Source organism: Psammomys obesus, unplaced genomic scaffold (assembly GCF_907164565.1).
Source record: "Psammomys obesus unplaced genomic scaffold, mPsaObe1.curated_primary_1811, whole genome shotgun sequence".
NCBI lineage: Eukaryota > Metazoa > Chordata > Mammalia > Rodentia > Muridae > Psammomys > Psammomys obesus.
In genome coordinates, this window is record NW_026590405.1 from 5,388,690 (window position 1) to 5,414,381 (window position 25,692).

Consider the following 25,692-nt stretch of genomic DNA (forward strand, 5'->3'; position numbering starts at 1 on the left):
TCATCCTGGGTTCTAGAAGAAAGCAGGCTGAGCAGGCCACAGGGGTCAAGCCAGAGAGCAGCACCCTCCACGGCCTCTGCTTCACCTTCTGCCTCCACTGGGAGTGAAATAAACCCTTTCCTCTCCAACCTGCTTTTGGTTATGGTGCTTCATCACAGCAGTAATAACCCCCACTAGGCTAAGAGGTGTTGACTTGTAGGGGAGGGGAGCTGTAGAGGTTTCCAAAGCCCAAATCAGGCTCAGCACCCTCATGTTAATCAAATAAACCTCTAAAACTGTAAGCAAGCTCCCAATGAAAAGCTTTCCTCAGTAAGTTGCCATGGTCATGGTGTCTCTTCACAGCAACAAAGCAGGCTGGAGATCAAATCCAGGGCCTCAGGAATGCCAGGCGGGTGCTCTTGACCCACAGCCCCAGCCCCTTTCAGTTTTCTTATTTTGCAGGAAATACACAGCATAACTAATTGTACGCCCATAATACAAGATGGCGTACTTGCAATCCCCTCATGTTCTTACCTCATTTAAATCTTCTATGCTGTATGTCTTAAAATAGCCACGTCCTTAGATTTTCAAAGTGTAATATTTTTTCAGGAACGACTAGTAAAAAGCTGTAGTTTGTTGGGGATAACCTCGCTGAGTTTAAAGAAGCAGGACAAGGCAGTCCAGAGCTTCCCAGGTCTGGTATTATTAACCCTGTTTTCACATGGTGAGGAGTGACTGTGTTCAGGTCCAGCAGGCTCGCCACAGCCATGGTTCCTGCAGCACACAGTGCGTGACCACCAAGAGCAGAGCGGAGCTGCCGGCAGAGCCCAGCTGCAGGCAGAGCCCGTAAGGGAGGGCAGGTGCTGCTCCTGTACATGAAGACCACAGGATTTGGCCTAGTTGTGACTCTAAAGTGAGATTTTAGCCATCTTCCTAAAAATTGTGTTTATACTGCTTTAAAGAAAAGTGAGCTCTACATGCAATTTAAAGAGTAAATGAAGAGGCTGGAAAAATGGCTCAGCAGTGAAACTGCCTCTGCTTTCCAGTGGCCCTCAATTCAGTTTCCAGAACCCATGTTAGTGGCTCACAGCTGCCCGTAACCTCAGCTCCAGAGGACCCAATGTCCTTTTCTAGCTCCTGTGGGCACTGTGCCCATGTGCACGCGCATGCGCACATCCTCTCTCAGCAATTAAAATAATTCTTACAAAATAAAGAACAGTCAGGTGTTGACGGCGCCCGCTTTTGATCCCTGCACTCCGGGGCACAAGCAGGTGGATCTCTGAGCCTGAGGCCAGCCTGGTCTACAGAGTGAAGTTCTATGACAGCCAGGGCTACACGGAGAAACCCGGTCCCAAAAAAACAAAAAGAGTAAATTAGACTCTTTGAAGTGTTTTCATCAAGGTAGTTTGATTTGAGTGAGGATCCAAGGCCCAAAAGCATTCGATCAAAGGCAGCTGCCGTGCGTGATGACCCACACTGTGGAAGCAGAGAACTGACCCCTGTAAGCTGACCTCTGGCCTCCATATGCATGCTGTGGCACGAACGTTCCCTGATGCGCACACATAACAGTTTACAGATGTCACAACAACCAAGGCACCTTGTCCCTAGATAATTTCCTTTAATGAAGAAAGACTCAAGAACAGAACACTTCCCCGCCTCAACCCAGTCTTTTGTTTTTGGTGTCTTGTGCATTTGAAGCACACACTTTTTTTGTTTGTTTTGAGACAGGGTGTAGCCCTGGCTCTCCTGGACTTGCTCTGTAGAGCAGGCTGGCCTCGAACTCACAGAGATCTGCCTGCCTCTGCCTCTCTGAGTGCTGGGATTAAAGGTGTGTGGTGCCGCACCCTACTGAGGCAGACAGTTTTAAACTGAGGTACAGCCAGCCTGGAGCTTCTGAGACGGGCCTCAGTGTCGACGCGGGCTGGCTGTAAACTGCACATTCTACCTCACCCTCCAGAGTGCTGGGAGCAGGCATGCAACACAACACCTGCTCCAGGAACTGTAGATTTTTAACCCCCAACTGGCACATATTCTGATAAACATGAGAGCACTGAGTAGGGCTACTGAGATGACTCAATCCCTAGGATCCAGGTGAATGGGAAGAGCCACCCCCAAAGCTGCCTTCCAACCTCCATGTGTGCATCAGAGGACACGTGCGTCTGCCACCAAACACACATGATGAACACACAGGCACACGGAACGGTTAGAAGCCTCTGCCCCTGGGTAACTTGCACCTCAGGGGTTGGGAGACATTAAACAGTGGCTCCGGTACTTCTGACCCATTTTATCAGACATTTCTGGGAGGAGGGTTACTGACCGTGAAAGTGTTGTGTCGGTATACACACCTAGGCGCGCACACAGGAAGGAACACTATTCGCTACTCCTGGGCTGCAATGACGGCAACTCCAAGCACTCTTTATGGCAGAGTTCTTTCAGGAGTTACGCTAATCATTCCACGCCGTCTCCACAGGGTCCACGACCAATCTATGCCCATCAGGCATCAAATTTCAGCTCACATACGCAAGGTGTTCCAAAGCAAATTACGCAACATAGGACAGAAGCAAGCGCCACACAGTCACTGCTCCAATCATCAGGCTGTGGAAGGCCAGGCACAGCTGAACTCACTTAAAAGTGACGCCGGGTTCCACCCCAGTACCATAAAAGCAGAACGGACAATCCAAAGGGTCACCACTGGAGAGCCCTATGTCTCTGCAGTAACGGATGCTGGCAAGGGTACGTAGTGGCATCTGCGAAGACACGCTTGACGTCATTACTGGACCAAATAGTGAACTCTTAAAATAAATTAAGGAAGGCTGGCGTGCACTGCAGTTGGGAAGCTATCTAATACCTCACCTTTACAACATTAAGTGAGGTCATAAGCTGAAGGCCAAAAGGGCAACTTCACAACCCGATTCCAATCATGCTTCTGGCTTGAGACAGTGGTGTCCTTAAAAGTCAGTCTCTCGCATGTCCCCAGTGAGACACACTGGATGAGCACGAGGTGGCACTCAGGACCGGCGATCTTCTAGATGCGCCCTGTTCCAGCGCCTCCTTTACTAAGTCCTGCTTCGGTGGTACCAATGCTCAAGATTCGCACCATCCCATGCCTTCTGAAAGCACCAAACAATGAAGGTTCAAAACAAAAACCTCTTGTTATGGCCTGGTGTGCCCACCACTGTGGGCTCTACCCAAAAACAATTAGGAAAAGGAAGAGCCCTTCTCCAGATTTAAACTGGACTTAAACAGCAGCAGCCACCAATGGTCCTCACCACAGGAAGTCAGATTCCTTCCGGTCCCTGCCGCTGTAACCTCTGACCTCACTGGCTACTTTCTTACTGGCTCTGAGCCGCACACTGCGTTTCCTGCTCTAGCTCTGACACAACATGTAGTCTTCTGCCTCAGGATCTTTGCACTCTGCCTGGATCGTGTTTCTCCTTGATAACTATGGATTGATCTCCTTTCCAACTAAAAAATATGCTATTATTTATTAGTAATGTATTAGAGGACAGCTTCATGGACCCTGTCCCTCTACCTGTACGAGAGCTCTGGGGATTGAGGCCCGGTCAGGATATAAAGCAAATGCCTTTACCCTGAGCCATCTTCATTGCCTTCTTCCTTGAAATTTCGCAGAAATTCCATGTCCTCAAGGCCTATCCTTTACCATTCTATCTGAAGCCAGGTCACTCCTCGGGCTTACACTGGAACCTCAGGGATAAGTGGACCTCAAGCATCCAGAGCGGTGTCTGGCCCATAAGGGCACTAAGATGGACAACTTAGGACAACTCAGAGCAGTATTGATAAGACAGGGTACTGGAGTATTTTACAGGAAATGAGTATGCTCAGGCTCTTATCTGGCATGGACACAGAGACCAGAATATTCAATAGTGAGGGACAGAAGAACCATCCACTAGGCAAGCTGGTGTTTAACAAGCTTATTTCATAACACACCATTCTCCTATGAAGTACAGATCACTAGGTATCCTCTTTGTTACTGGCACCCAGCCTAGACTCATTATTCTGACACAGCACCCCGGGGGGAGGTACAGAGCACCAAGCATGCTGTCAAACCACTACCGCTCCCACCAGTCCACAAGGACAGCAGGAGGGCGGCCACTCCATGTGCAGTGCTGGGCTTGCAGGGTGCAGCAGTGGCATTCAGCCTAGATGAGGGGATGGCATGTGAAACGCCACGATGGAGTTGATCAGAGCAAGGGGACCACAAGCACCTTGGGACAGTTTTTACTTTTGGTGTCTTGTGTAGAACACAGGTACTGGTCATGACCTTGGACATGTAAGAGGAAATGACAGCCAGTGCTTCCAGGAAGAGGAAGTCTTATTCAGATTCATATACAATGAAGGCTTCAATCTGTTTCCTCACTTGACAATCAGTGCCGTGTAGGGTGACAACTTTATGTTCAAGTCCTCTGTGAGCTGTGCGATGCTACCATAATCCCAGCTAACACCACGGACTATGCAGGTTTTACAGTTCCAGTCACTTGAATAGGCCATGTTTGTTTTGTTGAGACAGGATCTACGTAGCCCTTGCAGTCCCAGAACTTGCTATGTGGACTGATTTCTACATTTCTACACTCATTTCTTCCACAAATAATACCTGCAGGCAGGTCTGCTACTGCTCTAAATGCTAACAACTCAAGAAAGAAGGAAAGCACAACACTTTAACAGAGCTTACAAGGAAAGAAGGAAAACAGAACTTTGTGGTGACAACATTTGCAAAGAACCAGGCAGAGTAAGGAACAGGCAGTGCCTCAGTACCCCAGCTCAGCCAGGGCGAGCTCGTCTTATCTGAGGACTCTTGTACGGGACTGAAGGGAAACAAAAGCCAATCAGCAAGTGCTACAAGAGGAGAGCAGGCAGAGGCTGTCTGTATTAGGAAAAAAAAAAAAAAACAAAAAACAACAGGACAGAGAGACAGAGGTGGGAAGTGAGTTACACGAGGTCAGAGAGTACACAGAGCCAGGTCATGCTTGGCCTCTCCTAACTACCACACTGCACAAGATGCAGTCATTTAAATTTCCTTTTCTCGCATCAATAATGTCAGCTCAATAACTAGAGACTATGCACGCCTGATATCTTTCTCAAGGATGAGAACTGTGTCTGGCAGAGGCAGATATCCAAACCCTGAATAAAATCAGTAAATGCAAACCCAGAAGTGTTCACTGACTTGACGCCTTAGCTCTAGGTAAGTCACCCAGCCTGTGCAAACTCACTAGGGACTGCCCTTTCCGCAGGTACAAGGCCAGCCTGGCGATCAGCCACTCACTGCTTTGAGCAGAATGAGGGCTGCTGAGTACCCTGCACCTTCTAGATCACAGTAGAGTGCAAGACCCCCCGTGTCTCCTCAAGAACAAGCAGAGGGCTGGGTGTGGCTAAGGTGGTGGAGGTAAAGCCCTTACCTACCACCAGGAAGCCCAGAGCTGTCTGCCCAGCACTACATAAGCTAGGTATATGGTGGATCATGCCTGTTATCCCGACACTGGGGAGGAGAAGGCAGGAGAATCTGGAGTTCAAGGCGATTCTCGGTTACAGAGTAAACTTGAAGCCAGCCTGGGATGCATGAAATACCATCACAAAAATAAACTAACAAAGAGTAAAGATGCAGTCAGGCAGATCTCTGTGAACTCCAGGTTGGCCAGGAATACACAGTGAAACCCTCTCTCAAATAAAAGAATAAATGAATGAAACAAAAAAAGAAAGGAGAAAATAAGAAAAAAAAAAGGCTGTAAAAAAGAAAGCGACTTGACTTGTTTCCACTTAACCCTGACAAGCCAGTTCTCCTGAAAACTGAGGAGACTTCTCCTCAAACCTCCCCTGCCTACTCAGGCTAGGCAACTTGGCTAAGAATGGTTGGGAGGCCACGGGACAAGGTGTGTTGGCGCACACCTTTAATCCCAGCAGATCTCTGAGCTCAGGGCCAACCTGATCGACAGAGTGGGTCCAGGACAGCCAGGGCTACACAGAGAAACCCTGCTTTGAAAAACAAAACAACTTAAACCTTCAAATAGACATTGGCCTTCATGAAGGCCTTTTCAGCGTAGGAAAAAAAAAAAGTCCATTTTTCATTGCAGGATGCTCAATTAAACCAAAATACAACACTTGCTGGTCCACAAAAAAAATATTTTTCTGTCAAAGTCTATTCTCACTAGAAATCTTAGGTTAAAACTCAGACACAGCTCCAATGTTTTGCAGAGTAACACAAAAACACCGCAGCAGCACTTGTTCCAGCATTTGTTCCTCATTTGATCACACCACATCCTCTTTCCAAGCACAGCCTGCAGCAGGGCTCCGTTGTGTGAGCAGCGCCTGTGCTGGCGCTGACGCGGCCTGCTGCTCTTCCTGCAGGCTCTTCCTGCTTGCTCCAAAACCCTCACTGGCAGGGTCAGGCTCCTACACGGGGCAAACTGCCTGTCCTCCTGCCGCACGTGTCCTCGCCAGGTTCGGCTGGGGGAACTGCTGCTGCCTCTCCTCTCCTGTTCCACCCTCGGCACTCATTTCTCACTGTTTTATCCCCTTTCTACAAACATAATACAAGAGCAAATGTGCTTGTTTTGTGCTTGTTTGTGCTTGTTTTGTGGGAAAGAGTAAATGGTGTTGGCGCATGGCCCGAACAAAGAGCGGAGAGAAGCTGGCTGCACCGGCAGTGTCACCGGTGAGTGACAACCCCCACACCTATGTCAACGGCTTCCTTTCCAGGGGCTCTCGGAACGCTGAAACCTCTAAGTGGCAAAGCTTGGTCATTAGGGAGGAGGCTTTGAAAACTGGAATCCTGGTCCTTCTTCCTTTTGCTTCCTAGCCAACAGCACCAGCAAGCAAGCAAAGAATTAGGTGCTCCTGCTCCGCTTGCCTTTCCCTAGTGGTTTCTTTTATACTAACACTCCCAGCCACTGCTACCTGGCCCCTCTACCAGAGGCCTAAAAGCCATGGGCCCATCTGACTATGACCTGGAACCTTTACAACTACGAGGCAAAAGAACCTTTTTCCTCTTTACATAAGGTAATTTCTTCAGTTACGTTGTCACAGAGAAAGAAAGCTGACTAATACAGAAAGCTACGGAAGAGCAGTAACGACCTACAATTCTGTTTGGCTTTTACAGTAAACATCTTCTCCACTTAGGAACGCCAAGTGCGCAGCCGGGCTTTACGTGTTTCTTCTCTTACAGCACAGTGTGTCTCTGGAGTGGGATGAGGGCTGTTCCTTTTGATAAACACCCTGAAAATAGCATTAGTTAAGGGAGAAGGTTGTACTTGGCTCACAGTTTCAGTGTATAGGTCATCACAGCAGAGCCACAGAAACAGGGACCCGAGACAGCTGCCCACATTGTACCAGCAAGGAGGCGGAGAAGAATCAGATGCGACTCATCAGCTTGCTTTTCTGTCCTACACAGTCCCAGATAGCCTGCCCAAGGAAGAGTCCCAGCCAGTTTATATGGCTCTTCACACACCAAGTAACAGTCAAGATAATCAATCCCCCAAGGCAAGCTCAGAGGCCCTGATTCTAGATGCTGTCAAGGTGGTAATACAGGATGTTAATCAGATACTAGGAAAGCTATGGTGTGGGGAGGCTGGACGCACACAGGATACCTGCTGGAATCTGTCTGGCTGTCAACTGTGTGCCACTCAGCCTGGGAAGGCACTCATGAACAACGGAGCAAACCTTAGAGCAATCAGAAGAGTGGCCCCATCTGAGGTGCACGCTACATCCGGCAGTTCCCAGGACTTATAGGTAGAACTTCCTGTATCCTGGTCGTCTCCAGCCCAGGTGCTCCCAGTGCTGACTGGCTCACTAACAACACATCCACGTATCAGCTCCTCCCTGCCTCCCCACCTCCTCTCTCCTGACCCTCTACTTCTGGCTCCTAGGACTTCCAGGCTCTGCTTTCCAGGAGGCAGCAGATCAGAAGAAGTCTATTCCAACATGTAGGGCCTGCCATCGGCCCCGTACAAAAACTCAACATTTCAAGTACCAGCATGTGGCCTCAGCATCGCCTCCCCATCCATGAGGGATCAAGGAGGGAAACGCCTATGTGAATGGCATTTTAGGAAAAAACGTATAGTCAAATTCCCTATACTTTCCCCCTGTGGAACTTTTGTAAGGACTCATCACTGTGCCTGGAATGGTAAAAATGTTAAAATGCTACCTACATTATCTTCAGGTTATGGATCCGTCCCCCAGGAGCCCAGAAGAGGTGGATATAGACTAATCTGAGCAGTACTGTGGGCTGCTCATCCCTATCCTCTCGCTGAGGTTGCAAATTCGAAAGAGTCACTCACACATCGTTGAACTCCTCCAGGGACCTTGCGGGTGTGAACACATCCAACAGCCCAATCACCTGCAACAACACATAAGGGTCAGCGGGTGGGGAAGCAAGGCCTCTTACAACTCAGGCACAGGCGCCCAAGTCCAGCCGCACACAGGCTTCTTTCCCAACCTCCTTCTCAGACAGTGTGTTTTACACTCGCTAACATTTCGTTATGGGGGCTGCGGGTGTAAAGACAGCATCTCATACGGCTCAGGCTAACTTGGACTCTTGATCGTCCTGACTCTGCCCCCAAATGTGGGATTCACACAAGTGTCCCAACACCTGGCTTATCACAATACTTAAGCATGAAAACCCTTGATCTCCTAGTTCCCGCCTTATGTAGTGTGTGTGTACCTGTGGAGGCCAGAGGGAGACACTGGATACCCTGGAGTGTCAAACTACAAAACTACAGTTTTGAGCCACCCAGTGTAGGTGCTAGGAACTAAACTCAGGTCCTCTGCTAGAGCAGCCAGTGCTCGCAGCAGCGGAGCCCCAAGTCTTGGTTCTCCCTGCATAAAACAGACAGACCAAAAGGTGAGACATCCATATTATGTGTGAGTACTGTTTTTTTTTTTCCCCTTCAAACATGTCAATAGAAAAGAAAACTGAGACATTCAACCATGTGCCTGCTTTGTTTAAAAATACAGCAAGGCTTGGTGGCACACGCCCTTAATCTCACAACTTGGGAGGCAGAGGCAAGTGGAGCTCTGAATTCGTGGCCAGCCTGGTCTACAAAATGAGTCCAGACAAGGCTACACAGAGAAAGCCTGAATCAAAAACAAAAACAAAACAAAACCCAACAGGGCTGGAGAGTAGCTCATTAATTTCAACTCAGCCAGGGCTACATAGGGGGACCCTGTCTCCAACCAAGTAACCAACACTTAAAAATAAAAACCAAGTCAGGCACAGCATCCCAAGCCTTAAATCCCAACACCAGGGAGGCAGGGGGCTCTCTGTGCGTCAGAGTCAATTCCAGGACAGCCAGGGCTACACAGAGAAACCCTGTCTCAGAAAACAAAACAAAAACAACAAACCAAAACGCTGATATCTAAGTGCAGGGAGCATCTATGCTAGAACCTGAGCATCTTAACATAAAAAACCGGAGTGATACTAGGCAGTCCGCACATGCAACAGCATATGCAAACCTAAACCCTGTATTCTGGGGTCAGAGAGACGGCTCAGCCATCCTTCCAGGGAACCTGAGTTCAGTTCTCGCCGTCCTGCCAAGTGCCTCACAAGCAGCTGTAACTCCAGACCCAGATGATCTGATCCCTTTTCTGTCCCCCATGGCACTGCAGACATGTGCATATACCCCCACATGTAAACAGACATGTTCACATAATTAGAAACAAAAAAAACCTGTAAAAAATAAAATTTCATCTTCAATAAGTTTTTTAGTTTGTTTTTGTTTTTTGAGACAGGGTTTCTCTGTAGAGTCCTGGCTGTCCTGGACTCGATTTGTAGACCAGGCTGGCCTTGAACTCACAAGGACCCAGCTGCCTCTGCCTCCCTGAGTGCTGGGATTACAGGTGTATACCGCCACCACCTGGCAGCTTTTTGTTTTTAATCTTTTTATGTGTATGGGTGTTCTGCCTGCATGTTATGTCTGTGCACTGTATGTGCACAGTGCTAGCTGAGGCCAGAAAAGTGTATCAGATTCCTTGGGACTGTAGCTACCGATGACTGTGGGCCTGTTCCCACAAGCTGTCTTTTGACATCCACTTACATATGTGCACACAGACCCAGCCACAAAGTAAAGAAATAATAAACAGAAAAGCATCAGGAGGTGTCTTCGCTGCTGGAGAAATGCCTCAGCAGTGAGGAGCACTGGCTACTCCTGCAGAGCAGCCAGGCGTGGGCTTCCGCACCCACACTGTGGCTCACAAGCACCTGAGATTCCAGTTCCGGGAGTCTGACATCTTCTGGCCTCCAAGGGCACTGCGCCCTACAACACACATAAACTCCAGCAGGCAAACACACACACAAAACCAGCCAACCAACCAACCAATAAATAAGACACAAATTAGTTAATTAATTCATTAGTCCAACGCTTCTCCAGATCCTGAAGTGAAGCTCTAGCTGTGAAGAGGCTGCGCCACTGTCCTCATACGAGACCTGACTCACGCGGCATGAACTCTGACAGTGTGCGGTGTTCACGCGCAGTGAGCACAAGGATGTGGTGGTGCACTCGGGAGAAGAGGCGGCTTACGTTCTCGTGCTTCATGTGCTTCAGCAGGCGCAGCTCCCTGTAGGTTCTTTTGGCGTGAATAATGGACTGAAATGGCCTCGACAGCTTCTTAACAGCCACACGATGCCCCGTCTTTGTATCGAAAGCAGCACTAATGTGGGAAGGGAGAACGACAAAAGGAAAACTGTTAAAAGTGCTCAAATACTAGTTTTAATACTTCCAAGGCTACTTCATTTACAAGTGAAATGTGAGGCAAGACACACAAAGAAAAACAGACACTAAAATCCAAGATGAAGACTCTAATGACTCATCATGCACCGCCCAGAGAAGGCTCGTATTTACCCTCCATGCTGCTTTCTGCCCTTTAGTCTACGGTTTGCAAGTATTCTCCAGGGAGGCGCAGAGTAGCATTTTCAACTCTCCAAAGCCTAGGCAAAGTCCCTGGCACAACCCCTCAGCTCGCGGTTCTCGCCGGAAAGCAGTCAGGTAACAGCAACTGCAAAATGGCCTGTGGCTAGCACTAACACTTCATGAACCCAGGCAGCCGCCTATCCAACGAGCAACACACTGATAATCTCTGTATGTATCCTGTTCGCAGGCCTCTCTGTCACCTTGTTCCTACGGGGTGGTCAAAGTAAAGGCCTCAAACTGCCCTGCTTCCAGGAGAACTTTCGAAGTCTTGGCCCTGCACAAAGGTGCAACAGAAAGTCCTCAGGCATGGGGAAGAGGGGTGAACAAACACTTACATGGTGAGCACAAACACCAGAGAGTGAGACCCAGATGGCATGAGCAGCATCGCTGTGCTAGCTCAGATGCCATGCTCAAGTTTCCCTCACTAGTCTGTCCTTACTCCAGGGGTCCTCTTTTCATCCCCAGGCCTACATGGATCCCCACTCTTTAACCATCACTTTGACTTGTTCCAGTCCGAGCCTTTTCTACCCTGTGGATGTAAGCTACACCGACATTTCTCACAGTGCTGCCATCAGAGAGCGCTCTTGCACACACACCTCCCTGGAGCGCGGATCTGCAATCACTACCTCCCATTTGTTTTCCAAAAGCCCCCGCTAACAATCTTGAAAACCCACCAGCTCTGCTGCTCTTATCTACTGACTAGAATTTTCCATCACCCACCACAAGTCTGCCCTATCAGAAAGCATCCCTCCACTCCCAGCTTTGACAACATTCTTGGCAACTGTGTCAACCAAGTCGGAGGGCACATCCAACGTCCTGTTTGCTGACCTCTCAGGAAACTCCACCTCAGGCAGCCACCTTTGGACCATCTCTCTCCAGCACCCTCTCTCCCTGCAGCCCTCCAGCCTCTCAGCTTGCTTCAGCTCGCGCCACCTCGTCTGCAGCACAGCCGCTGACCCCACCAACACTGTCTCTCCAGCGCTCTTCTGTCTGATACAGTGCCCTAACTGCTCAACAGTGATGATTGCTCCGGCATCCTTCCCCTGGATAAAAATCTAACCTTGGGTAACACCAGCCACTTAATCACCCGTGGCTCACCGTGGTTGGGGAAAGAAAACAAAACAAACAAACAAACAAACAAAAAAATAAAATGTATACTCAGACTGCTTGAAAAATTTCACTTCTGACTGTAATTTTGAATATGCTTTAAAATAGTGCCACTTTTCTTAACAAGGTCATTTTCTACTGTAAAATGACTTGGTATTTTTGCCTCTCAAACTTCCAAACCCCTTTCCTTGAGAGAACAGAAGCTACCACAGGGAGCTCCACCTCTTCTTGTAGACCTGTACCCCAGTTTCCCTTGGCCAATGCTCTCCACAGACTCTCTTGCTCTAAGACATCTCTGATCAAATCCCAACTAACAGTGCTTTGGAGCTGTCTCACATCTTCTCAGCAACCTTCCTCTTCACCCATCTTCTCCCTTGTATTACTGGCTCACCTTATTTACATGCATGAGGAAGAGGAAGAGACAGGGGGAGAGAGGAGGAGAGAGAGAGGGAGAGGTGGCTGGGAGCCAAGCACCCTGCCACCCATCCCTCTTCTGGGCCACTCATTTAAGAATATGCTCTAGAAATTTCCCATCTTCATTAACTTGTTTTGATGACTCTCCACCATAGTTTAAAAGTTCTCCAAAGCTTAAGACTCTCCAAATTCTCAAGGTATGGGAACCATTCATGTCAGCCTCACCTGAAGATTTATAAGAAAACTCCTGGATACCATCCTAGAGCTGCAAATCAGAAACTGAAGAGAGGCCAGTAATTTGTATTTTCATGCACTGAAACAGGAGCTCCTAAGCTACAGCTCTGCTGTTTACTGGGAAGGCGGCTGCTGGCCCCACAGTCGGGCCCACGTTGTGGCAGGATCTCGGGTGATTCGTACAGCTCCCGAGAAGCACAGCTTGTTCTCAGCTACCACTCCTCCCTGAATCCAGCCTGCTGGATGTGCTCTTCTCTATAAGCAAGTCCAATGACTACTTTTCTGGATCAGCATTTCGCATGGTTACCACATCTCCCTCCTCCTGTCAGTGGGCATTTCTGCAGACCTTCTAGGACTTTCTCTGCATCTACGTAAGCTCCTGTTAATGGAGATGTTCGGGAAGAGGCCTGGGCCACCTTGTACGTTCTCCTCCTGATGATCTTCCCTATCCATGCTACAGCTCAACATGAAATGTCCTCCATGGGTGCGTGTCTTAAACATATGATTCCCGGCTAGTGGCACCATTTTGTCTCCTTTTGTTATTGTTAGGCAGTTCTTATATAGTCTAGGCCTTAAACTCACTCTATAGCGGAAGATAATAATTCTTCAAAGATTGATTGATTTATTTATTATGTATACAGTGCTCTGTCCGCATGTACACACCTGAATGCCAGGAGAGGGCACCAGATCTCACTATAGATGGTTGTAAACCACCATGTGGTTGCTGGGAATTGAACTCAGGACCTCTGGAAGATCAGCCAGTGCTCTTAACCTCTGAGCCATCTCTCTGGCTGCTGAAGATCCTCTGCCTCTAACTCTTGAACACTGTAACCATAGATGTGTCACCGTGTTCAGTGACACACATCTACACACACACACACACACACACACACACACACACACACACACACACGAACATCCCTATGCACCGCCCACACTGCACAAACATAAAAGCTTTTGTATTTTTACTGAGGAGGAGGAACTTAGCTGGAAGAAGTAGTTAGGGTTGGGCATCTGATCTTTTCTGTCCCATTCCTGCCTGCCAAGCAGTAAAGAACAACCCAAACCAGACTCCCTCCATAATGTTCTGGTCAGGTGTATGGATCCAGGCAACCACAGACAGAATGAACCCTGTGAAATGAAGAGCAGAAGTAAACCTTTTCTACTTGAAATTGCTCCTGTCTTGATCACAGGGATGAGAAAAATCACAAAGTTAGACGCCATCTGCAAATGTAAAACCCTCACAGCCCATCCTCAAAGCCCATCCTTATTTGGAACCTCTTCTATAAGCGGCCACACACCACGCCGTCCCAGGGAAAGATACATTAGCATCGAGAACTTAGCAAGCTGAAAACAGGCTCAACTGTTCTCCTGTTGCTGTCACACCAGGTACCAATTGGCTGTCCAACTGCTCCAGCCAGATACCTGAGTGTCATACTTGCTTGGCAGGTAAAGGTGCTTGCCACCATGCCTGATGTCCTCCAACCTCCACACTTAAAAACATCTCTCTCTCTTTTTCTTTCTCTCTCTCTCACACACACAGTATTTCAAAATAAACACACCATGACTCTATTATAAACTCCAGGAATTTTCTGGGCACACAGACTAAAATGCAAGTTTCCTACCATGGTCTGTAAGGCTCAGGAGTCCAGCGGGTCACACTGCTCAGCCAGTCAGTGGCCCCCAAGCGTGATGCTCTTCCCATCACGACCATGCCCTCCCCCACCCCAGGCCTTCTGAGCATACTGGCTTCTTTCAGTTCCTTAAACTATTTGCACAGGCTGCTCCCAGTTCCTTTACCCTGCTCCCAACCCGCCCCACGACTAAACCTTCATTCTTCAAGTACTGGTTTAGTCACTCCCTCAGAGATGTCGCTAACCCGGTCTGAGGCAGACACTCCCTGTCAGCCCTCACCTTGTATGCTCCTTCTGTCTCCACGAACTTTCCAGTGTGTGTAAATCCTTACCACTCTTTAAACCCGGTTCTCTAAACTGGTCTGAAAGTGAGGAAATGGCCACGGTGTGCTTCTTTAACTTCCACCCTGAGTGTCCTGCCTCCTGCAGCCTCTGCAGCTCTGTCCTCTACTCGGGATGGGATTGTAGGGGTAGGGAAGGCGAGCAGGCGTGACTGCACGTCCATGTTCAGCTCAGCTGGAAAATCAGGACAGCTGTCCAGCGTGATCACCCATCCAGGCTATTCTGCTGCCGGCTCCAGGGCAGAGGTGCGTGTTCTACCCTCTGACTCCACTAGCTGGTCGGTGGAGGACAGATGCTGTGCCAGGACCCTACGGCCCCCAATAATCACAATGATTAATATGATTATTTACCACCCACCAGGTAGTTGAACAAGGGCTGGGCTCTGGGGGTTGACTACCTTTGTCTTAATACTATCTCTGCCACTTAATAACTGTATACTCTTGAGGAAGTTAATTAAATTCTATCAACCTAATAAAAATAAAGATAATGTGTGTATCTAATCTAAGGTACTAGTTTTTATGGCAGGTTCAGCAAAACCCTAATTTTGTAAAACTCAAATATCAGACATTCATAATGTCTGCTGTTGCCACTCGCCCTGGGCATCTTGAGGGCAATTAGTGCATCTGTCTCCTTCATCATCGTGCTACAAAGGGCTCAGCTTAATTCCTGGCATGCAGGATGTGTGTCTGTCTTATGTCAACTTCACATACGTGACCTCCACAGGAGCGCTCTCTCTCTCTCAAGTTGGGGGTAGTGATTCATGCCTACAATCCTAGTGCTTGGAAGGCAGAGACAGGTGGAACACGATAGAGGTCAGTTTGGGCTATGGATGGAACAATGACAAGACTCCACATCCCTTCATGTACTCAAGGCAAGAGAACAAGTTCCAGAAGCAGACACGGATCCTATCACAGGGAAACTGTTCAAACAGAAGAAATAGCTAATGTGTCCCAGACTGCTAACATTTTTGAACTGTGCGTTTCTATTGTCTGATTTCTTCTTAAAGAACAATCTTCCCTCTCTCAAAGAGGCCTTTAGTAGAGCAGAAACATCAATCATGGTGCTGCTCTGTCACTGAGTGGTATCTTTAACTAAATGAAACTACTACTTGGTAGCAATTACAGTTCCTTGTAATGATACTTACATGGTGTAATCACCATATGTAAATCTGGAACCTCCATTCCTAAATCACAATCATTTTCACTTTACCAAATAATTTTCAAATCTGCCTTTTGCGATACTCTCACTATGGAGTCACAAGAGATGGCCATGCACGTACTTAACACCATCTCAAGGAACAGCTGACTGCATCTCCCCTCATCACATGCTTTCCTTAGAACATACTGATTTTTACCACAGAGGACACACCTTACATTTCAGAAACAAGCAGGAATTACTCAGACACTGTTCTCATGGGTTAATAACCCTCCAGCAAAGGCTGTTCACGTCCCAGCTCTAGCCACTAAAATGCTTTTCCTTTCCCTATCAAAGCAGTATTTGGAAAGAACAGAATTGTGACTTTTTTTAAAGCAGAAGCTCCTAGAAGAACCTTAAGTCGCCTGAAAAGCAACCGAAAGAAAGCTCAGAGGGAAGGAGTCTAAGCAGCATGCCACACACTGTTTTCACACTGCCTGGCTCACCAACGTTGAGAAGGCATGTTGAAAAAGGGACTCTCACTGGCCCACAACTTAGCAAGTGGGCTGAACTGGGAGGCCAGCCCAAGATCTGTCAGTCTGTGCCACCCCAGTGCTCAGATTACAAGTTCATGTCACCATGACGGGGCCCCCTTTTTTAAAAATGTGGTTTCTAGGGGGGAAAAAAAGTCCCCTCTGTTGAGACTTAGAGGTAGTTCTGTGCTCAGATCTAGACAAGAGTGGAGACTTCGCCAACAGCGACAAGGATGAGGCTCCTCCAGCTCAGTCAAATGTAAAGGTTCTTCGTCTGTCACTCCAGCCCCATCAGGGCTTCACAGGACACTCACAGAGGCATACACTGCATTTTGAGTGTGTTATGCCCTCCCACTGTGCGTTCTCTTTAAAGGGGCTGTTTTACAAAAGCCTCATTACAGTACATCACCAGAAACACCTCTCCATTTTGCTGTTTCAACATTTTAATAGCAAATATTTCTTTAAGTAATAATTAACTCATTTCAAACAAATCTGAAATGCCAGACTAATGGTGTTATACCAAAGTTACTATATTCTGGCTGCTAGCATGGAAAAGGCTTTCACAGCAATAGTACCCAGACTCCTTATCTATACTGCCAATCTAAGCTACAAACCTAACTGTGGCTGAACAGAAGGGCCGGGGGTCTTCACAGGCTAATGTCCGTCAGCATAGAACTTCCTACCTTATACAATACCTGGACATTTTATGGTTAAGACTTGGGGTTATTATCTAGTGCTGAGAAACAAATCACCCCAAATCTGGGGCTTTAAACATGATTTATTATCTCCTATTGTTGTGAGTCAAGAACTGGGAAGCAATTCAGCAAGGTGGCTCTGACTCACTGTCTCCCAGAAAGCCTCAGTGAAGATGCGGACAAACAGCAAGTCTCTAATTGTCTTTGAATTTTCTTGAGTGAGTGTTTACCCTACATGTATGACTCATGGGCATACAGGAGGCAGAAGAGGATGTCATCCCTTGGAACTAGAGTTACAGGGTCTGAGCCACCATGTGGGGACTGGGACTCAAACTCAGGTCCTCTGCAAAGGCAGCCAGTGCTCGTAATTGCTGAACCATCTCTCCAGCCCCAGAAGTCACTTTTTTATCTGACTGAAGCTGAAGGGTCCTCTTCCAAGGATCCTCAGCAACTGTTGTGCTTGCCATCTAGGCCTCTTCACAGGACTGTTTTGCAGGCTTCCTCTAGAGGTTTTTAAAAAAAGGGTCACTTTGTCCCCCAGAGGGCATCTGAGTCAACTCCAGACTTTCTCAACCAAGTCTTAGAGCAAAATGTTTCTGTCGCCTAGCAGGTGGTGTCCAGCATGCTACTTGGTGAGCCTCCGACAGCAGACACGCCAGCCAGGGACTGTGAAGATGCCAACGTGTATCAGAGCTGAGAAAGTATGCTCCGGAGCAGGGCTGCCCAACCTCCCAGCATGTGGCAGACGGTGTCATCTACAAAGGTGTTGGATGGAATTCCCAGCTACCCTGAGGTGCACGCGGCCTGCAATGCAGCCTGTGGGGCCACAGCCTGCGGACTTGCCTGCTCCTACAGCAGTGACCCCAGACAAGAGCACAACACTGCGCTCACACTCATTTCTGCCATCCTGCACAGCAGAAAGCTGAGCTGCCACGCACGGTCCTGAGCAGAGGGGAGGGGCTAAGCAATGCCTCGCAACAGGAGATCTCGATTCTTTAAGCAGACTACAGATGTCTCCAACTCTGGCTCTGGTACACCTTTCAGACAGTGAGCAGGTTATAAGCACCAGCAGCCAAGCACGTGCAATTGTGACATGAGCCTCCCCAGGCTGTGGATAAGCAGTCAGATACTCTCCCGATGCCCAGCAGCAGTGTCTGTCCCAGTAAGCCATGTGCTCACACACACACACAGTGTATTCTGTTACTAAGGCAGGACAACAATTCTAGAGGACTGGGTTCAATTCTCAGCACCCACACGGCAACTCACAACTATCTGTGACTCAGTTAAAGGAGATCTGACAGCTTCACAAAGGTTTGCAGGCAAAACACCAATGTACATAATAAAATAAATCATTTTTTTAAAAAAGAGTATCTTTACTGATCTAGAAAATTCCACTTAGCAAATTTAATCATATACCATACAATACAAAGAACAAACCAGTGGTCAAAAGATGAGTTCTAGACCGGGTGCAGTGACTGGCACACACCTGTAATCCCATCACTTGGGAGGCAGAGTCAGGCAGATCGCTGTGAGTTCCAGGCCAGCCTGGTCTACAAATCAAGTCTAGGACAGCCAATGCTACACAGAGAAAAACCCTGTCTCGAAAAACAAAACAAAACAGAAAGATGAGTTCTAGTTTTGGTCGTGGTACTTACTAGCAGGTGATGCCAAAGCTTTCACACACCTGTTTTCAAAGTAGTAAAACTGGTGTCACCAGCCTGCCTAGCCTGAAATGTTGTCAAGAGGCTCAAATGACGCTAAGAATGTCGAGTGTACTTAATAAACTGTAAAAAGCAGGTTATTAAAAAAAAAAAAGACGCTATTTTTAATCTGTGTGTGTGTGCGGGGGGCTTGTACATGTGAGTGCCATGCCTGCGGAGGGCACGGGATCTGTGCAGCTGGAGTCACAGCAGTTAGTTGTAAGCTTTCCCACACGGGTGCTGGAAACAGAACTTGGATCCGCCGCAAGAACAGTATGAACTCAACAACTGAGCCATCTTCTCGGGCCCCAGAAGGTAGTTTTACATACTCCAAGCTGAAATGAACATCCAACTATAAAATAAGTCTGTACCTGCAGTTTCCAGCATGGGACTTTCCATGTCGTAAACTTTCAATATTTTTAGATCTTTCTCTCACATTGGAAGTTGACCATATCTCTGAACAGTAAAAAGAGAAGATTATTAAAATATAATCGAGTGTCCTTGAAAGCCATGATCTATGGATACCTGCAGTTTCTACAATGTAGAAGTACATATGTCTTCATCAACTCTTAGATGGAACCCGGGAACTATTACAGCCAGCCAACCTTTCAGAGGCTGAGCTCAAGACCACCCTTCCTTTGCATGCTTCTTTCCTACTCCAGCTGTGAGACACAGCAGAAGCTGTGGTTTATTCTTTATCTTTGGCATCTAGTCATAAACATAAAACGAAATTAAACCCATACCAAAATCCGATCACTTGTGACCTCAAAAGCAGAAAGGCTGAGGAGTGAGAAAGACACCGGTGTCTCGACAAACTGCTGCCCACTGCCGCAAAGCAGCACTTTCCTTCCTCCAGCCAGTCCCAGCCCACGCTTCAGACAGATTTGCACACCGTTCCTTTCTACGGTGCATGCACGGTGACGCTCTGCTGCCTATAAAGTTCTGCTCATCAGGAACACAGGTCGACTATTTGGGAAAGCAATTATCTCAGTCCAGCTGCAGAGCCACGCCTTGACCTCTGAGGCCAGGACCTACATCTGTACCTTTAACGTTCCGCGAGTGACTGGACCACAGTGAGAGCCACAGCTAGTCGGGCTGGTCTTCTTCACATCTGTTCACTTACATGATATTTTCCCATTCATTCCGCTTCACGCTCCCCAGTGAAGAGTGCATTCAGCTCTCAAACAACTCTCAACGCCCTTCCCTCCAGGAAACCATTCTAAACACGTGACCTCAATGCCACCCTTCTGTGTCTGTGTTCACACCGTGTGCCTATTTCACATGCTGCTGGGCCTGGACTGCTATCTGATGGGATCAACAAATGTTCTTCACGCCAGTAAATCCGAAGCATCAATGTAAGTGTGAGTTACTGTGGTTACTGCTGGTCACCCGGGCCTCTGGGCGCGACTAAGGGATTCTACCTGATTACACCAACTGAGCTGGGAATGCCCAGCCCCTCCCTGTCTGGGACCCTGGACACAGCAATAGGGAAAGGGAGCTCATCGGCAGCGCGACCTCATTGCTCTCTGCTTCCTGAGTGTGGTGGGCTGTGAGCAGCCGCGTGACACTCCTGCTGCCATGACTCCCTCACCACGAAGGACTGTATTCTTCAACTGTAAGCCAAGAGAAACCATTCTCCTTTGCGTTACTTCTGTCAGGGTACTTTATCAAAGCAACAGGAAGAGAACACGCACACATATTTCAGATTTCCAAATGTTCAGATGACTGGTTCATGCCCTACTGTAATTTCCACCACTTTTCATTTATCAGTGCTAATGATGAGATTAATTGTCTTAAAGATTTGTTTTTATTTTGTGCATACGTGTCTGTGTGTGGGTGTGTGCATACATGAGTGTAGGTGTGTCAGACACCAGAGGCCATGGCTGCTCTGGACGCAGAGACGCGGGTGGTGGTGGGGTCTGATGTGGTCATTAGGCGCCACACCCAGGTGCAAGAGCAGCATCTGAGCCACCCACAGCCCCGTAAACATCAACTTCACGTGTATGTCAGGCCGAGGTACTAACACATAATGGGAATCCGCCCCCAGAAAGCCAGGGCTACATCCTGCAAAAGTATCAAGAAATGTGCAAAAAAGTTATCTCGGAGGGGATGGAGAGATGGCTCAGTGCTTAATAACACGGGCTGCTCGTTCAGAGGACCCAGGTTCAATTCCCAGCACCCACATGAAAGCTTACAACTGTCTTCAACTCCAGTTCCAGGGGATCTGACACCCTCACCCAGATATATATGCAGGCAAAACACCAATGCACAAAAAATAAAAACAAATAAACCATTAAAAAAACAAAAATAAAAAGTTATCAGGGAAAGTAGGGTACTACAGAAATTTCTACATTTCAATGTACTAAGAATTTGCAAGATTTGATGTTTTTAGTTTTGAGAGAGGGTTATCGCGAGGAGGACCGCGCTGACCTCAAACTCAAAGTCACCCACTGTGGTCCCCTGAGTGCTACGAAGACCGCCTGCACCGCCACACCCGGCACAGCAGAGTCCCAGCCACCTAAGTACTTTTTTTTCCTTTTCTTTTCCTTGCGCTGCAGGAACCTAGAGCGTTTGTGCCTGCTGGCTAAGTATTCTACCACTGAATTACATCTTCAGCAAGACATTCTTGAAATTTGAAATCGAATTATCTGAAATTATAGAGTAGCTGTGCATGCTTGTAATCCAGACTACCACAAATCTGAAGCCAAGCTGGTCTGCACAGTGTGTTCCGGCCAGCAAGGGCTGCATATCGACTGTGGAACAAACACCCCTGCTTCTTGTTTCTAAGTCTACCTGAAGTTCTCTTGCTTTCCTAACATTTTTATTTAATCTGAGATGGAGTCTTACTACATAGCCCTGGCCGACCTGAGCATTATATTTTTAGAACCCTGAAAAAGCTAACTACTAAAAGAATATAGGAGAGAGAGGTGCAGAAACAGCAGAGATGCTGGGGAAACACCTTCAGATTTGAACTTGATGCTACTGTCCTGAATAAGTTTTTCTTTCCAGAAACATTTAGAAACCCTAAGTGGAGTCATGACAAAAGGAAAACAAAATTTATTCACATACATTGTTTCTTCACAGCACCATACAATTATCCGTGTGACCAAGAACACACATTCTGCGCGAGCTTTCCTAACCATCAACCTTGGGGCCTTGTCAGTGTTCTGTCATGCTCTCCTGGAATTAGCAAGTCATGTCGAAGGAAGAAGCCCCGAAGAACGGATAGCATTCCTCTCTGCTGACAGGTCAAGTGTTCAATTAGCCTCTAGTTTTCACTCAAGACCAATTACTCTAAATATGCACACAGCTGCACACAAAGTTCTCAGTAGAACTATCATGTATACAAAGACTGGCTGTCACAATGGAAAATTGCTGTAAATCTTCATATTAGGAAGTAACACTGCTGTTAAATATACAATACCCAGTTAGACCCACAACAAAGCATCAGCCCCTGCCCAGAAGGACCCTATGTTACACCATTTTGGGGTGTAAATGGAGTTTGAGGATGCAAAGAAGTTAACAGACTTTTTCCAGTGTGTTGCACGTACGCCTGTGTGAGAGTGGTGGATCCCTGGAACTGGAATTAGAGACAGCTGCGAGCTGCCATGTGAGTATAGGAATTAAACCTAGGTCCTCTCCAAGAACAGCCAGTGCTCTTAACCACAGAACCATCTCTCCAGCCCCCAGATCACATTCTTAGTTGTGATGTTTTAATTTAAACCTTGTGTCTTGTATCAGAATCATTTAACATTCAGATAGCTCATTCCAAAAGGGACCGTCCAAGCATAATGCATTTAAAAGACACAAGGAATCAGAAACCTAAGCAAGCCAAACTCTAGCATCAAACAAGAGATGACAAGCTGGGGCGATGGCTCGGTCAGGAGAGTTAGTTACACCAGCAAATAGGAAGACCTGAGTTAGATGCCCAGTACCAACATGAACACAAAAGAAAACAACAGAAACAGGCATGATGCTCTGTGCCTAGAAACAGGAAAGATCCCCGGGAATTGCTGGCTAGCTAGTCTAACCAATCCATTAGCCCCAGAGTCCATGAGAGAGACTGTCAAAAAATAAATAAGACACTAACTGAGGTCAACCTCTGATCTCTAAACACATACACACATACATGCATGTAAGAACATTTATACATATACACACTATCAGGGAATAACAGAAATGCATCAATACAAGATGTCTGTATCAGTATTTCACATAATGATTATTATGGGGTTGAGGGTTTTTTTTTTTTGCTTGTTTTTGTTCTTTTGTTCTTGTTTTTTACAGATGAGAAAGAGAACTAAAATCTTCATTGGCAACTGGTAGAGTGGAAAGAAAACAAACAGCTTTTTCAAGCTAGAAAAAGCCCTAAATAAAAGGTTTAAGGGAGGAGGGTAAAGGGGGGAGGGGGAGTCAGCTACTGAGAATACTAAGAATAAAAAAAATTATTTCTGGGCATTAAATTAGATCTGCTACAGGAATGAAGTAATACAAGATGAACTCAATACTTGCACAAGCTGAGTGTTACAGGAAAGGGTAAAGGCGTAATTATGAGCACATGACAATGCTCCAAGCAGACACGGAGCAAAGGGCCAGGTCTAGACCAACTACTCTTACACCCTCTTTTACTAAAACAGCCTCCCAGAGCCTTCACACATCAAAAGAGGTTTGTTTTGTTTTTTGACCTCTTGTGGGCACAAGCTGATGTCATCCTTTCCAGATCTGAATCACCAGATGGAAAGGGTTCTCTGACACAGATTTCCAATACATACCCTGGCATCAAGCTGCCCTAGATGTGACAAGCTACTAAGATGTCACTTGGGGGGGGGGGCAGAAGAGTCTTTAGAAATATAAAGGTAGCCTTTAGATGACGACAGATACTGACCTATCTAAAGAAAAGCTACAAAGACTTCGGAAGCAACCTGGCTCTCTTCCTGCTTGTGTATGTGTGCAGGTCAGACCTTAGGTATCTTCCCCCTTGTTTTGAGGAAGGCTCTTTCACTTAATCTGGAGCTCACCAACTTGACCAGGCTATCCATGCATCCTCCTGCCTCTGCCGCCCAGCACTGAGATCACAATGTGTGCGGTGCCAGTTTTTACACGATGCGAGAGTCTAGGTCAAGTCCTCACGCTTTCACGGCAAGTGCTCTGTCATCTCCCCACCCTGCTCTTCCGGTCTTTATTCACAATGCCACGCACTAACAACACTGAATTAATGAATTTCTGACAACAAAGGGGCAGCTGTGGTTGTTTTAGGTATGGTTGTGTGCTATTCGCTGTGAGCTATGAGCTTTGGGGACACAAGCATTATGTACTCTGGGGTGGACCAGCGGGGCACACATGCAACTTCCTTCATGTCACAAGCACAGTGGCAACAGCTCTAATGGCTAAGAGGAGGAGGTTTTGAGTGAAAAAAGAAAATGCATGGCCGGGCACAGTGACACACGCCTGTAATCCCAGCACTTGGGAGGCAGAGGCAAACGGATCTCTGTGAGTTGGAGGCCAGCCTGGTCTACAGAGCCAGTCCAAGACAGGCAAGGCTACACAGAGAAACCCTGTCTCGAAAAACAAAAAGAAAAAGAAAAAATCTGTAGCCACATTTTTCAATGCAACAGGAGCAAACATGTTCAGGGTCTACAGTTAGTCAGACAGCAGGTCTAGACAGAATAAACATTTCTTCTATTACCTTTCTGTTATGTTGCCATGGGAATCTGTGTTTGCAGGAGCTTACTTTCTGCCACCAGATGATAAAACAGTAAAGAGGGACAGCTTCGAAGAAAAAAAAGGGGGGGGGGCTCACAAGAAGGCAGCCAGAACAGGACAGAGCAGAGTGGCTACAAGGTATCTGTAGACACCTATCTGTTACATCTATTCAAGCTAACAGTGCCCGGTAACATGAGGAGGGAAACACAGAGGAATGGAAAACAGACACACGGCCAAAGAACAAAATAAACACTCGGATATCATGAGGAAGATAAAAGCGACTTAAACTATGACCCAGTATTAAGAAAAAGCCTTGAAGCCAACGACATTAGAAAACACTCAACCTGCCAGGTCATCTTCCTTTTTCAGCTGAACTCAACAGCTAGTCTCATTGCTCCCTTCCTTTTGGCAACAAAACCCTTCAACAAAGAAGCTGAAGCAAGCCCGTGTTATTTAGAGAGCTGGAACGGAGTACCCTGAATTTCCAGAGCTCAACAAAACTTCTGGCTCTGGCACTCTTGGACCTGTGGAATGAGTGCTTCGGGCAAAAGGTCAGGGCTCTGCAATGATTCCTCTCTTGTGCTATCCTAAACCACAAACAGGAAATACCTCTAATCAGGTAAGGAATAGAAATGCAGAGCTAGAGAGCTAAATCCCAGCTCTCCCCTGTGTATAACCAACCTCAGCTTCCTTTCTCAGAATAACAGTTGCTCCTTAAAAAGGAAAATACGACCTCCTGGCTGCAAACCCCCTCCCCTTCTGACTGTTCCCCAGGTTCACTGACTCTAGCTATGATGATCTTACAGCACAAGGTCTCTTGTTAACCCTTCAATACACAAAGTTCTTGCTCCTCAGCCCACTACCCTAGTTAGCTTAGTCTCCCTTCAACTGTCGCTTCCACCATCAACCACACTCTTGCTTAAAAGTGCAATACAGGATGGTAAACAGCAGATGCTTGCCTGGCGTGTGCAAGGAAGGACCTAGGTTCCTCAGTACTGGGAGGGAGGGAGGGAGGGAGGGAGGGAGGGAGGGAGGGAGGGAGGGAGGAAGGAGGGAGGGAGGAAGGAAGGAAAGGCTAAGCCACTCTGCAGCCTCCTTTCCTTGTCCCACAGTCTCCATAACACTTTCCTCCAACACTATTGACAGGCCTTAGAAGCTTCGGAAGGATGAACATTTCTGCTCTTTGTTAGCACCCCACACCCTGGACCTCACTGAACAGCACCCCACACACTGAAGTCACCACATAACACACAGCGGCATGGAGAGACAGACGGGCCGACAATCCATACCGTTCACACTCC

At 47.4% G+C, this 25,692-nt stretch overlaps 1 protein-coding gene across 4 annotated transcripts in view; it reads right to left on the minus strand.

The window, feature by feature from the left end:
* Mapk14 (mitogen-activated protein kinase 14) overlaps positions 1-25,692 on the minus strand; it is a 56,380-nt gene that overhangs the window by 24,437 nt on the left and 6,251 nt on the right. For 3 of the 4 annotated variants that reach the window (XM_055606950.1, XM_055606948.1, XM_055606952.1), the window contains exons 2-3: positions 10,506-10,635; positions 8,268-8,326 (exon numbers count right to left, since the gene is read on the minus strand). In XM_055606950.1, the coding sequence (XP_055462925.1) occupies positions 8,268-8,326; positions 10,506-10,635 (189 nt within the window). Of the gene's footprint in view, positions 1-8,267; positions 8,327-10,505; positions 10,636-19,059; positions 19,145-25,692 lie in introns of all 4 variants that reach the window. The other variant, XM_055606951.1, reaches the window with a different exon arrangement.